Here is a 14,177-nt window from a genome sequence, read left to right as displayed (position 1 = left end):
TGCTTTCTTAACCAAAGTTTAGCATCTTGGGGTCTCAAGGGTTAAAATACCTCTGGCACCTTGGATCAATCTATGGGGATTTAAAAGTGCTCTGGATTAAGCAGGCAAATGAGTTAAACTGCATTTAGCTGATTCCCTGGCTGTGAATAATCCAGCCAACCCTGTGCTGAAGACATCTGGGGCTCGTCTGCTGTTAGTAGTGGAGGTTTCGGACCCTTTCTCAAAGATGTCACTGGTCTGTAAGTTACGGCTTTACTGACCAGAAGGTAGGAGGCACTTTGGGAGTGGCTCCTTGTGATGGAGACTGGAGACCTCTGCTCTTCTGTCCTGGACGTCAGGCAGTGGCTTTCACAGTGTTCCCATCTCTCAGCTCAGCTCTGCTTTCTGTCATTAGGATACAGCTTTGATTTGCCAGGGCTGAGTGAATTGGGACATCCCCTACTGCAGATCTGCACGAGACATACCCCTCTAGCAAGCCATATTCTAGCAAGGTACAGGACAACCTTACAAATACAGAAAGCTAAACCTCCCACTAATTACTCAATGGGAATGCAGCAGGCAGAGCTTTTCGTCTAGATTGCATCCGTGCTGCTGTTAGCTTCAGGAACCCAGTGCTTCCAGCACTGCATCTTCCTCCCCGTTCTCCCCCATGCCGTGGGCAGATCTCTGTTTCAGGGTTGGCCCTGCTGTTCCATGAGCTGTGCCCTCTAGGCGTGGTTATCAAGTGTTAGGACAGACTTTGGGTGTTGCGCTGTGTTATTGCAGTGGTTGTGTCAGTCAGATGTGGACAAGTCCCAAGTGCAGATGTGTGGTGACAAGTGCCCGTTATTTGACCCTGACTGCAGGAAGAACTGAACCCCTTCAGCCTTCTCAGTCTGGGTGGAGATGAGTGATGGAAAGCAGTTGCATACTTTCAAGGGATCAGTGAAAGGAGGATCCTTTGCTCTTCTCCCTCCATTAAAATGCTCTGCTGGCAAGCAGCAGCTCTGGGTTTGCCTTGATTTTTGCAGTGACTGCTTGTTGTGTTTAATCTGCTGCGCTGTTATAAGCAGTCTCCCTGCGAGCAAGAAACTTGTGAGTGGCTGAGCTGAGATTTCCAGGTTCCTGATCAGAGGAAAGGCTGTCCCAGCCACATTGGAGCTGAGTTCCTGACTGCATCCCGATAGAAAAGATTATTAATCCAGTGGAAAAAAAACCCAAGCCAGAACTGCTGTGTTATCGAGAGTTTGACATATCTTAGCTGAGCAGATCTTGGTGCTCAGTATGAGTTCCAGCTCTGCTTTTCTGAGCCTGTGAGCTGGGCTCACTTACAGCTGGCCTGACTCTCAGGAATGCTGCCTGCTTTCTGACTTTTCCTGCCCCATGGGCCTTGGGGGCTTCAGGAACCCTTTTCCTCCTTTCCTTTTCATCATTTACCACATGCTCTATCAGGTTGTAATAGCACAGTTAAGCTTTGGCATGAGGAAATGATGTTCCTTTTGCCACTGGCCTGGCCGGAGCCTCAGTGCCAGCGGCTCATGGCCAGGCAGTCTGGGTCTGCATCTGTGCCCGCAAGTGCTCCCCATGTGGGGGGTCATTCTGACCCAGCTCACTGAGGCTGGGTCCCTGTGAGGGTCAGCACTGCCAGAACAACAGTGGGTTGGTGGTTTTTAAGACGGGTGTTGTTACACATCATTTGCTGTAAACAAGCGTGTGGAAGAGACCCAGGTGTGAAGCACGAGGCTTTGCTGGAAAAGCAGCTTGTGTGGTTGTGTGTATGGAACTGTGCTTTGTGCCCCTTGAGAAGGTGAAGCACTGAGTCCTTTCTGACTCGTCTTTGGCCTGTAATTTTGGGAAGAGGGGCTTTGGGTCTAGAGGGGTGTTCTGCAGGGCTCTTGGATATCTGTCTCGGTCTGTTTCCCTAAGGGACTGGTTTACATTATCTTACAGTCAACAAAGATTGATGGTAGAAACCAGGCAATTTCCTTTTGACTTTAATTTCAATATTCTTATGATAATCTCATGGCCTCTCATCTAATAGTTCTGAAAAGCTGGTTGATGTCTATCACTGAATGGGCTACAGACCAAAACTGTTAATTTGGGTGCTTGGAAGACTTGTGTGTAGCTCCCACTCTGGCAGAAGGCAGGTGGGGAAGGGGCAAACGGGCACTTTCCCACACAGCTCTGCAGTTAGCACTGACTTCTGCTGGTTATGAGCTTGCACATCGTCTTTGGCAAAATGGTCTTCCTGGGAAGACTAACCCAGGTGGGGAGTTGTTTCCTTGGTTTCTGTGTTCAGCACCTGAAGCACACAGGGTGGCTGCAGGTTGAAGATCTTGAGTTACAGAAACTTAATCTAAGCTGGTTTGCGAGCGTGGTGCTAGGAAGGCAGTTTCCTTCCAAAGTCTCTTTCTGCAAGTCAAGCATTTGGGATTTTCTCCGGCAGAGGGAGCTTGGTTTGATTGATGGACAAACACATGTACACGCTTGCATTTCCTGTCCTATTTGTAGTTCACAAGAGTGTACGGCGTGCATCAAAATAAACATCAGTGGTGGCAGCTGGTTTGCTCCTGCCTGTTTCAACTGGAGCATAACTCCCTGCACCACTGTTTCCTGACTGATGCACTGACATTTCCAAAGGTGTGTATCTAGGGAGATGCCTCTGGGCATTTGAAACAAGCTGGCAGCTCCCAGGAGAGCGCCGGTGCTGTGTTTGGATACAGGTGTGCAGCTCTTTTCCCTGGCTGGGTGGGTTGCAGCTGCCATAGCCACGGTGATGGGAAGGTGTCCTGGTTTAACCAGGATAGGGTTAAGTTTCCCCAGCAGTGGGGGGGGAGCTCTAGCCGGGTTATTCAGATACCATGCGGACGTCACATCCTGGCAGGTCACATTTTCCTGGCGCGGAGCGCGGTGCACTCGTGGTTTTGTACATCGTGCTTCAAACTGCTGTATTTGGTAGCTATTTTGCTCTGTTCATTGCTATCACTATTACTGTTATTGTTATTGTTGTTGTTGGTTGTGTTGCTATTGCATTGTTGTATTAAACCTTTCCTTATTTCAGTCTTGGGGCTTTGTATTTCACTCCCTTTGTGGGGGAGGGGTAGCGGCCGCGTGGTCTCAGACCCCGGCAGGGGCTAAACCACCACAGAAGGAGAGTGGGGATCTCCCCTGCCCGCCCTGCCTTTGTCTGCTCTGGAGAACTCGGTAACTGATTATGAGTTCACCTGCTCCATGCCCCGGTGACGGTTACCGGGCACAGGGAGCTCGGCTCCACCTGTGGTCACAGCCCGGGCTGTCTCCAGCGTGCCAAGGAGCTGCGATGGCTGCCACACGCGCGGTGGGGCTGAAGGGCCGAGGCGGGAGCACCAGCTCCATGCAGGGCCGGAAGGCAAAGCTCAGCCAGCATGCCCAGGAGCTGCGCACCATCATCGCCTTGCAAGGTGCTGCCCCTTGGACTTCGCGGGGACGGCCCAGGGCGGGCGGGGGGCTCTTGGTCCCCCCATCATCCTGCGTGGTACCAACAGCACCTTCGTGTCCTCCAGAGCAAGAGAGGAAGGCTTTCATGTGGTCCTGCGAGGAAGAGCTCCACCAGAAGAGAGAGCTTCTCCCCCGCCTGCGTGAGGCGGTGCGGGACATCCGTGCCCCGAGCGGCGTCCAGAAGGTACCGGCAGGTCCCCTCTGCTGTGCCCCTGACTGTTCTGGCCCTGCAGAGCCAGCTCCCCCACCACTCCTCTCCAGGAGCAGGCAGCGCTGGGCAGCCAGAGGATGTGACCGTCCCCAGGCTGGTGGGGATGTTCTCTTTGCTCCTCTCCTGCCCCCGGTGCAGCAAGCTCACCACCTCTCAGGTCTGTGGAGCGCAGAAGCCCTTGGGCGTGGCTCTGGCCAGGAAGACGGTGGAGGCCATGGCAGGGTCCGGTGGGCAGGCGCTGCTTGCTGGGGGCCCGGGCTCCAGGGGCGCTGGGAAGAACAGGGTGCGTGGCGGAGGGGCCGGGTGCCGGCACAGGGACAGCCCCACAGGGCTGGTGCGGCGAGACACGGGGTGTTCCTGTGTGGTGCCATGGGTCCCCTTCCACTGCTCAAGGACCCCCTGGAGCTCCCTGAGCAGATCCTTGGCCCCAGCAGAGCTCCTGGCCATCCCAGCCTGCGTATCCCCAGGGCTGCCTGGGTTCCTGCAGGCTCCAGCTGCGTTCCTGGGAGAGAGAAGCTGTCTCTGCCCTTCCCTGCCTGTCCCCGGGTTATGACCTGGCTGTAAGGCCGTGGGGACAAGGGGCGCTGGCCCCATGGAGCTGCCTTTCCCTGGGGCCCTCTTGCAGGGACAGGGCGGTGCCACCACTCTCTGCCAGCAGCCACATCTGGGGCACCGATCGATGGCACCCAGCCCCGGGTCTGCGCTATGCAGAGTCCCTAAGCCCGACCCAATGCTGCCCTCAGCAGATGTCCACCTCTGCCTTAGCCCAGCCAGCGCCCCAGAGCAAAGCTCTCCCAGAGCCCGCCCTGCCAAGGGAGCGACGATGTCCCGGAGCAACGTCCCGGTGTCTGTGGCTCTACCTTGGGGGCAGTTTTCCAGACAGGAACCTTCTCCTGCGAGAAGGTGCCCAGCGAGCCCTGCCTCCAGCCTGGCCAATGCTCTCATGCCCATCCAGGTGGCCCAGGAGAAGCTCCAGGCCGAAATCAATGCCCGGGTGAACACCTACAACAGGCTGCTGGACCAGGTGAGGCAGCGTAGCCGAGCCCGGGACGAGCTGCAGAGGCGGCTGCAGCAGCTGCAGGCTGTTGAGAAGGAGGACAAGCAGCACCAGGCGCAGCTGCAGATACCCAGGGCCCCTTCCTGGGGTGGCAGCACCCGTGGGGGCCTTCATCCAAGGCACCCCCAAGGTGGGTTCCAGGCTCGGCACACGGTGTCACACCGTGTCCCCCCTCCCGTCTCTGCCCCAGGAGGTTCGCCAGCTGGAGAACAGCATTGAGAAGATGCACATGAAAGTCCACGCTGGAGAGAAGGTGACCGCCCTGTACCTGGCGGTGCAGGATGTCCTGAGGAAGGTGAGCTCCTCCTCACTGTGCCATTGTCCCACCGGCTCTCCCTGCCAAGGCAACGAGGTGTCCAAGGGGCTGCTCTGGTGGGACGCCCTGCCTCATCGGCCAGGTCCTCCTGCTCCCCTCCACCCCCTGTCACAGTGCAGGGGACCTCTGGGGCTCAGTGGGATGAGGTGCTGTGACTCCCTGTGTCCCAGGAGCTGGCGCACCTGCCTCTGCACCTGGACCTCTTGTGTGGGACGGCCGAGCTGTACGATGGGGAGCTGGAAGACGTGGAGCTCGTGGCTGCGGATGCCCTCAGAGCTGCTGCTGCAACCAAGGTAAGATGGTCCAGGGCACCTTGGGGCCCTTTCCCACACTCCAGAGCCCACAGACGGCACCATGCGCCCTGGCTGGGGAGTCTTCCTGCAACAGAGACTGAGCTGGGTTTGCCCACAGCACCCAGATGCCCCCCGAGCTCCTCCTGGGTCTCACTCTTAGGCCAGACTGCCCTGGGGCTGGGGACAGCCTGCCCGAAGCACCAGCCACAGTGAAGGCAGCGTGCTCAGCACGCTCCATCCTCCAGCCCTCCTGGCCCACTCTCCTTCCTAGCCTGGTTATGTGGTGTGGGGGGTGTCCTTTTTGACACTGGTCACCCCAGAAGCGCAGCTGGCTCCCAAAGGTCCATTCCGGCTTTGGCAGACACTTCTCCCTTCTCTGATACACTGCAGGAGGACGTGGAGAAGGTGGAAACCCAGTTGCGGGTGGACAGAGAGTTCAGGTACTGCTCCCAGGCCGTGCAGGAGGGGCACGTCGAGGAAGCCAGCGAAAGGCATCTGAGAGAGGTGAGCTGGGGGGACCCAGCTGTAAGGAACTGTGTTAGACATTGTTTGTCTCAACATTGCTGCTCCGCGACCACCACTTCCCACCCCCAACATCCTGTTGTTCTAAAGGAGTACGCTACAGAGTCCCCGAAAAAACCACGACGTCCGCTCAAAGTGAGAACAACGACAGCCTTGGCAGTGCCTGCCAAGCTGTACCTGCGCGCAAGCTGGGTGCGGGGCGAAGGGACCGCAGGTCGACAACCCCGCCCCCCCCCGCCAGCACGGCCACCATGAACACCTGGGCATGCGCGTACGGAGGACCACGGGGCAGCACATATTACAATGAGCTCCATGGAAATGGGCGGACTCTTCGGGGAAATCGTGGGGACTAAAGGACTGCATACTCCTCTCTTGGTGCCACTGTCTTTGCAACCTGCTTCAACAACTGTTACCTGGAGCTGGGACCTCGGCGGAGCTTGGAGCAGCACCACCTGCACCGAGGCCGAGTCTACGGAACATCGTTGGATCCCTGGTGGTGGCAGTAATTAGCTGCATCTCTACCGTTTTCTGGCTTAGGGATTCTGACTTTCTCTTTCCTTTTCTCTCTGTCCTATCGCTGTTATCAGTTGTTATAGAAAATAAAGTTCACAAGGTTATACAGCATCTGACCTCGTTTGTGTCTTAATCTCGCTCTTGGGATCGTTTAAGAACCCGCCCCGATATTGGATCGGGACACCAGCACAGGCAGGGCTGTGGGCAGGTGACAGGCACCAGTGCCGAGCCCCCCATGGGTAGGGGGGCCTGCAGGGCCAACTCCCCCAAGGTGCCAGCAGTTTGGGGGGTGACGCTGAACATCCTTTCAGCAAGCCGGGCACGAGCTCACCGTGGACTTCTCGAACCTGCACCTGCAGGACCCTCTTGCAGGTGAGTGCCTGGTGGAGTGCAGGGCGGTGGGACGTGGGCACAGCTGCAGGCAGCATTCCCTGATGCTTCCCTCCCACCCCAGGCACCCAGCTGGAGGCCACTAAGTCCCAGGTGGAGCACAAGGACTGGGTCATCACAAAGATGGAGAAGGCCAAGGCTGCAGTGCCGTGCTCCCACCTCTGGGTAACGTAAAAATCCATCCTGATAAAACATAGGGCTGCGCCAGCCCTGGGGAGCCGAGACCTCTCTGCTCGCTTTGTGTCCTTGCGGGGTTCTCTGCTCTCCTCTGCCCCTGCAGCCCCCCAGACCCCCTCTTGTGCAGGCAGGGATGGAGCTGCTTTTCTCCATGCCATGAACCTGCAGCAGTCCGTGGTGCAGAAACCTCCCTGAGGCCACGGCCCGGCTCCTATACCCTCCAGGAGTGCCACGGGCTGAGTCCTCGTGCTCTCCCCTGGCCAGGACATGGCTGGCAGGTTCCTGGTGCAGCAGAAGTCCTCGGCGGACCTGGAGCAGTATCTCCAGCAGTGCAAGGAGAAGCAGCAGGCACTGAAGGAGACGCTGAGGAAGCTGGAGCTGGAGCATGCCGAGCTGAAGTTTCACCAGCCCCCCAACACCCTCAGGTGCTGCTGGCCTTGGGACAGTCGTGCCAGCTGGGCCACCACCCTTGGAGAAGGGACATGGGCATCCTGGGTGTCCCAACAGGGCCCCCTTCCTCTGTCCCACTGCAGCCACCCACCCCTCCTGCTCTGGGAGGTTTTCTGAGCAGAGTGCTCCCCCAGCGCTGGTCCTGGCAGAGCACCCAAAGCTCCCACTGTGGGTGGCAGCAGGAGGACCCTTGCTCCTTGCCTGGCGTGGGGAGTGGGACCAGCAGCGTGGGGTTGGGTTGCAGGCAACATCTCTGCTCTGCAGGCAGTGCGGGGGGCGAGACGAGCAGTTTTGGCAACAAATATGGGGTGTCTCTGCACCCCTATGCAGTTGTATGGATGTGAATGTGTTTGGCTGCAGGAAGCTGGAGGAGGAGCTGAGGAGGAAGCTGCAGCGGGAGGAGGCTCGGCGAGAGCAGATGCGAGCCCAGATGCTGAGGGATGAGGATCTGCTGCTCCAGTTTGAAAAGGCCATTGACAACCTCGTCATCCTTCTGCGTGGCATCACCGTGCCTGGCCAGGTACCTGTGCGGTGCGGGGGTGAACACGGCTCCAGCCAGTGCTTGGGGGTGCAGCGGCACAGCGCGGTGACGCTTGGTGCGGCCACTGTCACCCCAAGAGGCTCTTCTTCCCCACCAAGGTCGTTGTTCTCTCTCTGATTCCAGGACTCTTCTGCCAAGGCCTGGGGGGTGCAGGAGAAGCTCCAGCACTGTAGGCAGAGGCTGCAGTACCTGGTGCAGTGCGTGGCCAGCCTGCCCCCCAACAGCCACAGCCTCAACGAGGACGACGAGGTGCGTGCGTGGGGGCTCCATCCCTGTGGTGGTCTTTGGGGACCCACACAGGGCTCTCCCAGGTGGCCCGTCCTGAGTTGTCCTCCCAGCTGGGAGGATGGAGGTGGCCCCAGGGAAGAGCTGTGGAGCAGCTCAGCCCCAAGTGGCACTGGGCACTGCAGGGTGTCCCCCCCAGGGGGACATGGAGGTGGAGCAACCCTGGGCTTAGAACACCCCCCTCCCCTTCAGCAGTTAACCCAGGGTGTCTTTAACAGGCTTTTGTGAAGTCAGAAACCTCCTGGAGAAGACGATGGCGGAAGATCCCCAGAGCCTGAAGATTTCCTTGGAGGACACAGAGAGTAGGAGAGCACAGCGGGGACACATCCCCCAGTGACTGTCCCAGCCCCTGCCCACAGGGAGTTCTGAGCGTCCTCGCCTGTCTCCCACTGTCCCAGCAGACCCCGACCCAGGAGTTGCCTCCAGTCCTTGGGGCTGACCTTGGCTGTCTCCAAGGCTTTGAGCACGGGGGGTGGCTTTAGGTGGGGATGTGGGAGAACGATGGCAACCAGTGGGGTGGTAAGCGCTGAGCCCCAGCAGAAACAAGGAGAGATGCTGTGGGGCAAGAAGGGGGCCCTCGTCTTCAAAATCCCCTTCACTGGCTGTGAAGAAGAACCAGTGCTTGGCTCTGCCTGTGGCCTCCTCTGATTAGATGCTCTTGGAGCAGACAAGGAGCTTTTGGCAGCTCACTGCCCTTTTTTACCAAAGCGGAGGTGAACCCACCGCCCTGCAGCTCCAGACCTTCATGGGAAGCCCCAGCAGTGTTGGGGATGGACCCCAGCGGTGGCATCCCCAGGTACTGCAGGTCACCCTGGGATGCTGGGCTGGAAGAGCCCGTCAGCAGTGCCTGTGCCCGAGGGCCTGGCACGGGGCTCTCTCGGATGCCACCAGCCCTCCAAAAGGGACCAGCTCTCCCCGGGGACACGGGCACAGCGGAGGTGGCCCCGCAGACCCTCCCCAGCCTGCTCCTCTCTGCTCTCTCCTCCAGACCCCCCTGCTTTTGATGGTGAAGACCATGACCTTGTCCTCACCCAGGAAGACATCAAGAAGCAGGGGCTGCTCCTGATTGAAACCAACAAGAAACGTGGCAAGAAGTAGCGGTTGCTCCACGCACGAGAGCTGTGGATGCCTCCGACCACTCCTTCTTCTCTGGATGCCCCCGACCACTCCTTCTGCTTTGGATGCCCTTGACCACCCATTGTACCCTTTTTCTTAATATAGCAAGTGTTCTTAGGCTTAATACAGCAGGTCTTTGTCATTCCTCCCCAGCCTACAGTAGAGCTGGACCGGGACCTCCTCGGTCACTTCTGTCAGCCAGAACACAGCGGGGTCAACCCCTGAGGGGAGCTGAGCTGGGTTTGGAGGCAGCCCCATCCCCCTGCCCCTTGCCCAGCTGCTCTCCCTGCAGAGCTGGGGATCGGCTGGGCTCCGCTCAGCTTTCCCAGACAGAGCAGAGCTGGGGGCAGGCTGGCTTTCTCCCCCTTGGTCCTTCCTGGGACCTCTGCCCCCCCAGACATCTCTGGGAGCCCCGTGGGCTGGTGTCTGCCCGAGGCAGCTCTGGGGAAACGTGAGGCAGGGGCTGAGGCCTGGACAGGTACCGGATCTCAGGGAGGGCATCTTCGTGTTCGTGCGCGGGAGTGGAAGGGCAGAGCCTGCCTTGGAAAGGGAGAGCCAAAGCGGAGGCAAAGCCCCTCGCCTGGGCTGTCTGACCTGGCGTGGACCCTTCATGCCTCTTCCCTCCCCTGCTCCCTGCACGCACATTGTGCGACTCGCCCCCCTGAAATTCGAGCAAGCATCGGGGACAACCTCTGGGCTGCAGGGAGGTGCCTGGAGGGAAGGGCTGACGCAGGGTGCCCCAGGCCAGCAGAGGATGCTGCAGCAAGCCTTTGGCTCCAGGATGGGATCCCCAGCCCTGCCGATGGCTCACAGAGACCCAACCGTGGAGGCCACAGCATCTCCTCTGCAAAGGCAGAGAACCGGGGGTGCTGCTGGTTCCCAAGTGCAGCCAACGCTGAGGGCTGCTGCCAGGGACCTGTGGTCCCAGCTGGAGACCCTGGAGAGTGGCACCTCCTCCAGCTCCCCAGGGGCCATCAGCATCAGAGCAAGCTTTCCCTGCCCTTCTGACTTGGTCCCTGTGCTTCGTGCTGACATCGCTTGGGACATCACCACGGGGGCAAGGAACAGCTCTTTCTGCCAAGGCTCTCGGCAGACTGGCAGGTCACCCCAAATGTTCATGGTGGGCTTTGTGTGACTGCAGGTGCGGGGATGACAGTGCCCAAATACAGAGCAACTTGTGTGTTTTAAAGGAAGCTCCAGAAAGAGCGTCACGCGCCAGTGAACGCATCTAACGGAGCTTCCCCGATTCGACAGCCCTCTAGGCGGGCTCTTCTGCAATTAAAGAGCAGCCCAGAATTACACCCACCCACCTCCCAGCCCTGTCCCCTTCTCACGTGCCCACCACAACCAGGCTGTGGGCCAGGGAGTCCTCTGCTGCCAGGAGCTGCCCAGCCATGGCAGTAGAAACCTGAACATACTCTGCAAACCGGGGGCCAAGCAGACAGCGGGGGTGGGTGGTGCCAGGCCACTCTGACACTGCCCACGCTCAGCACACCCAGGGTTTGAAGAACCTCAGCCAGGCCACGCTGGGCAGGCTGTGCTCAAAGAGGTGCCGTTAAGAAACAAAACACCTGCCCAGCGCCCCCCGTCCTGCTGACCTGCCATCTCTGCTGGTGGTGTGCAGGGCCTCCAGGCTGATGGGGAGATCGGTGCCCCCCAGGCTCTTGGTGCCCCCCTGGCACCCCGGGGCAACACCCTTGCAGGGATTGACCAGAAACTGTGGAAAATCTGCCTGTCCAGGGGCTTTTGTCCAAGCCATCCACCCCTTCTCTCTCTCAAGGCTCTCTACGGCTGCTGCCAAAACAACAAGGCTGCAGGAGCCGGCACCAACTCTGGTGTTTGCCTTTGCCGGCTCTGGTACAGCAGAACTGTGGAGCGTCGATGTTTGTCTGAATTGGCTTAGAAGCAGCAGCTTCAGGACATGTCTGTTAGACAATGGTCACCACACCACTGAACACACAGGAAGGGTTTTAATCCAGTTGATAAAACAAAGAGAGACTGTGGCTTTATACATGAGCTCCGTGGGGGGTGGTGGTTTCCTCTTGCGATGGCCTCAGGACGCTCAGGAGAGCTTCCCTTCCTCTCAGGGTGATGCAGAAATGAGCATACACTGCAAAGGTGCTGCGGGGGGACCCTTCCCAACAGATACGGGCCTGGAACTTGTGAATGAAGCAGAGAAGGATGAAGAAAATGAGTCAAAGGAGGAGGAAGATGAACGTCCACCAAGGCCGGGTTGCCTTAGACCAGGTATTAAAACCAGTTCTAAAAAAAAACCCCAGAAGAGTCATTGTAGTGGGGGACTCCATTCTGAGGGGTGTCAAAGGCCCAATATGCAGACCAGACCCGCTTCATAGGGAAGTTGCTGCCTCCCTGGGGCCAGGGTCAAGGACCTCCCGGCAAAACTCCCTGCTCTAGTGAGACCGAAGGACTACCACCCGCTCTTGGTTTTTCAGGTGGGTAAGGATAATATTACCAGGAGTAGTCCAAAATCAATGAAGAGAGATTTCAGGGCCTTGGGGAAACTGGTTAAAGGGTCGGGGACAGAAATAGTGTTCTCCTCCATCCCTCCAGTTGCGGGGATGGATGAGGAAGATCACGGGAGAACTCAACAGATGAACTTGTGGCTCCGAGACTGGTGTTACCGGCGGGGTTTGGATTGTTCAGTCACGGGTTAGTACACAGGACGCCAGAGCTTTTGGCATCAGATGGGATGCACCTGTCCCAGAGGGGGAAAGGATCTTGGGGCAGGAGTGAGCTGGGCTCAGTGAGAGCTTTGAACTGGATTTGAAGGGGGAAGGGGGCAAAACTGGAACTCCCAGACATAAGCCCCAGGGCAGATGACCAGAGTTTGTGGGCTGGTGTGCCAGCGATGACCCTCACCCTGCCATCTCAGCAGGGGCAGGGATGGAGACAGGCAGCACAACAGAGGTGCAGGGTAGGGATGGCTCAGGAACTGGAGATGAACTGTAGCAGGCGATTTACAGATGTGATACTGCAGGAACTCTGTCATTAGATAAATACTAAGTAGTGTTAGTGTAAGTACTAAGAAGGAATTTCACAATGTGACTGAGCACAACGCGCTGTGTTCTGTGTTAGAGTGTTTGCTCTTGAGGTCCCACAAACGAAGTTTTAACGGCTGAAGGTGAGTGAAGCATCTTTTGTTTACTCTTCAAATCAAAACGCGTTACTAAATTGTCTGTTGGGGGGAAATCCTGGATAAATATCACCTATAGGATATGTGTACTTAGAGCTAAGTTGTCATTAAAATCAGTTGTAGATATTTAATTGCATGTAACTGCTTTATTCTGCGGTGTGGGGCCACGGGAGCTGCAGCGCGGGTTCCTCGGCAGGGATGAGCCTTTCCCCCAGCCCGCCGGGCCCCCCCTGCGCTCTCCCCCCCTGCGCGCAGCAGCTGCGGGCACATCTCGGCGCAGGGTGTGAGCGGCCGTGCCCGGGGCTGGTGCTCGGTCCCATCCCGGGGAGACGCTGCCCACAGCTCTGGCGCAGCCCCGCGCCGACGGGCCCCGTGAGCGGGGCAGGGAGCGGCCGGGCCGAGGGGCTTGGGGAGCACGGCGGGGCTCGGGGAGGGCGCTCGGTGCTCCACGGGGCCGCCGGGGCGGGAGGGCGGCGGGCAGAGCGGGCAGAGCGGGCAGCGTTGGGGAGAGCGGGCAGGTGCTGGCAGATCAGGCAGCGTTGGGCAGAGCGGGCAGAGCGGGCGGGGCGGGCAGAGCGGGAGGGGCGGGCAGAGCGGGCTGGGGCGGGCAGAGCGGGCAGAGCGGGCAGCGCGGGCAGGGGTGGGAAGGGGCAGGTAGCGCGGGCAGACCGGGCATGGGCGGGCAAAGCGGGCAGCGCCGGGCAGGGGCGGGCAGCGCCGCTTCAGCACCCTGGAGAGCGCCCGGCGGCAGCGGCGCGGGGACCGTGCGCGGACGCGCCCCCGCCCGCGGAGTCCCGGCCCCGCCCGGAGCCGAGACACGGCCACGGCCACGCGCGACCGGCCCCGGGAGACGCAGCCGCCACCCCCCGCCGCAGGCGCAGCGGCACAGTCGCGCAGGGGCGGAGGCACACGGGCACCGGGGCCGGGCGGGCGCAGAGCCCCGCGCAGAGACAGCGCGTGCGCACGCACCCGCTCAGGCGCACACTGAGACACGCGCACACGCAGCCACAGGGGCGCGACCCCGTGCGCGCTCCCGTGGGCGCGGCAACACCCGAACCCCGACGCCAACACCCCCACAGACCCCACACGGCCCCGCACCCCACTCGCGCCGTTGCACAAGCACTTTCTCACCTGCCGCAGCCCCCGTCCGCGCCCCCCCACGCGCAGGCACAGTCCCGCGCGGACACCTAGCGACGCCCTGACACAGTCACACCCGCGCACGCACACCCGGCCCGCGCGTGCTCCCGCCCCCCGGCACGCGGACACACACGCCCGCGGGAGGGGCGGCCGGTGCGGGGGGGCGCGGAGCGGGGCGGGGCAGCTGCCGGCCGCGGGTTGGGGGTGGGGGGAGCCGGCGCCTGCGCGAGGGGAGCCGGCGGCGCCTGCGCGGGGGGGAGCCGGCGGCGCCTGCGCGGGGGGAGCCGGCGGCGCCCGCGCCGCGGCCCCGAGGTGGGGGAGCAGCGGCCGGCCCCGCCCGAGCTGGCGGCAGACAGGGACAGCCCGGATCGCTCCGGGGCTTCCCCGGCGCCTCCCGCCCCACGGTCAGGTTGCGCTCGCGCCCGCCGGGGGGGGGCGGCTGGTCCATGCGCGGGCGCGGGGGGGCGCGGAGCGACGCGCGGGGCCGGCGCCGGGCGGCGGCAGCTCGCGGGGCTTGCGCGGCCCCGCCGCTTCCCCCGGAGCCGGCGCCGGGCTCCGC

General features: G+C 60.3%; 1 protein-coding gene across 1 annotated transcript; it reads left to right on the top strand.

Moving 5' to 3' along the window:
- The first annotated feature begins 4,490 nt into the window (after positions 1-4,490).
- On the top strand, positions 4,491-9,309 carry LOC141947551 (coiled-coil domain-containing protein 183-like). Its single transcript, XM_074878721.1, has 12 exons — positions 4,491-4,792; positions 4,917-5,019; positions 5,211-5,333; positions 5,724-5,837; positions 5,946-5,990; positions 6,680-6,740; positions 6,823-6,923; positions 7,200-7,360; positions 7,716-7,905; positions 8,050-8,179; positions 8,430-8,513; positions 9,200-9,309. Exons 1-12 carry the CDS (start codon positions 4,491-4,493, stop codon positions 9,307-9,309), a joined length of 1,524 nt encoding a protein of 507 aa, XP_074734822.1.
- Positions 9,310-14,177: the final 4,868 nt, after the last annotated feature.

The sequence above is a fragment of the Strix uralensis genome, chromosome 10 (genome assembly GCF_047716275.1).
Source record: "Strix uralensis isolate ZFMK-TIS-50842 chromosome 10, bStrUra1, whole genome shotgun sequence".
NCBI lineage: Eukaryota > Metazoa > Chordata > Aves > Strigiformes > Strigidae > Strix > Strix uralensis.
This window is presented reverse-complemented; position numbering and strand designations above follow the sequence as displayed.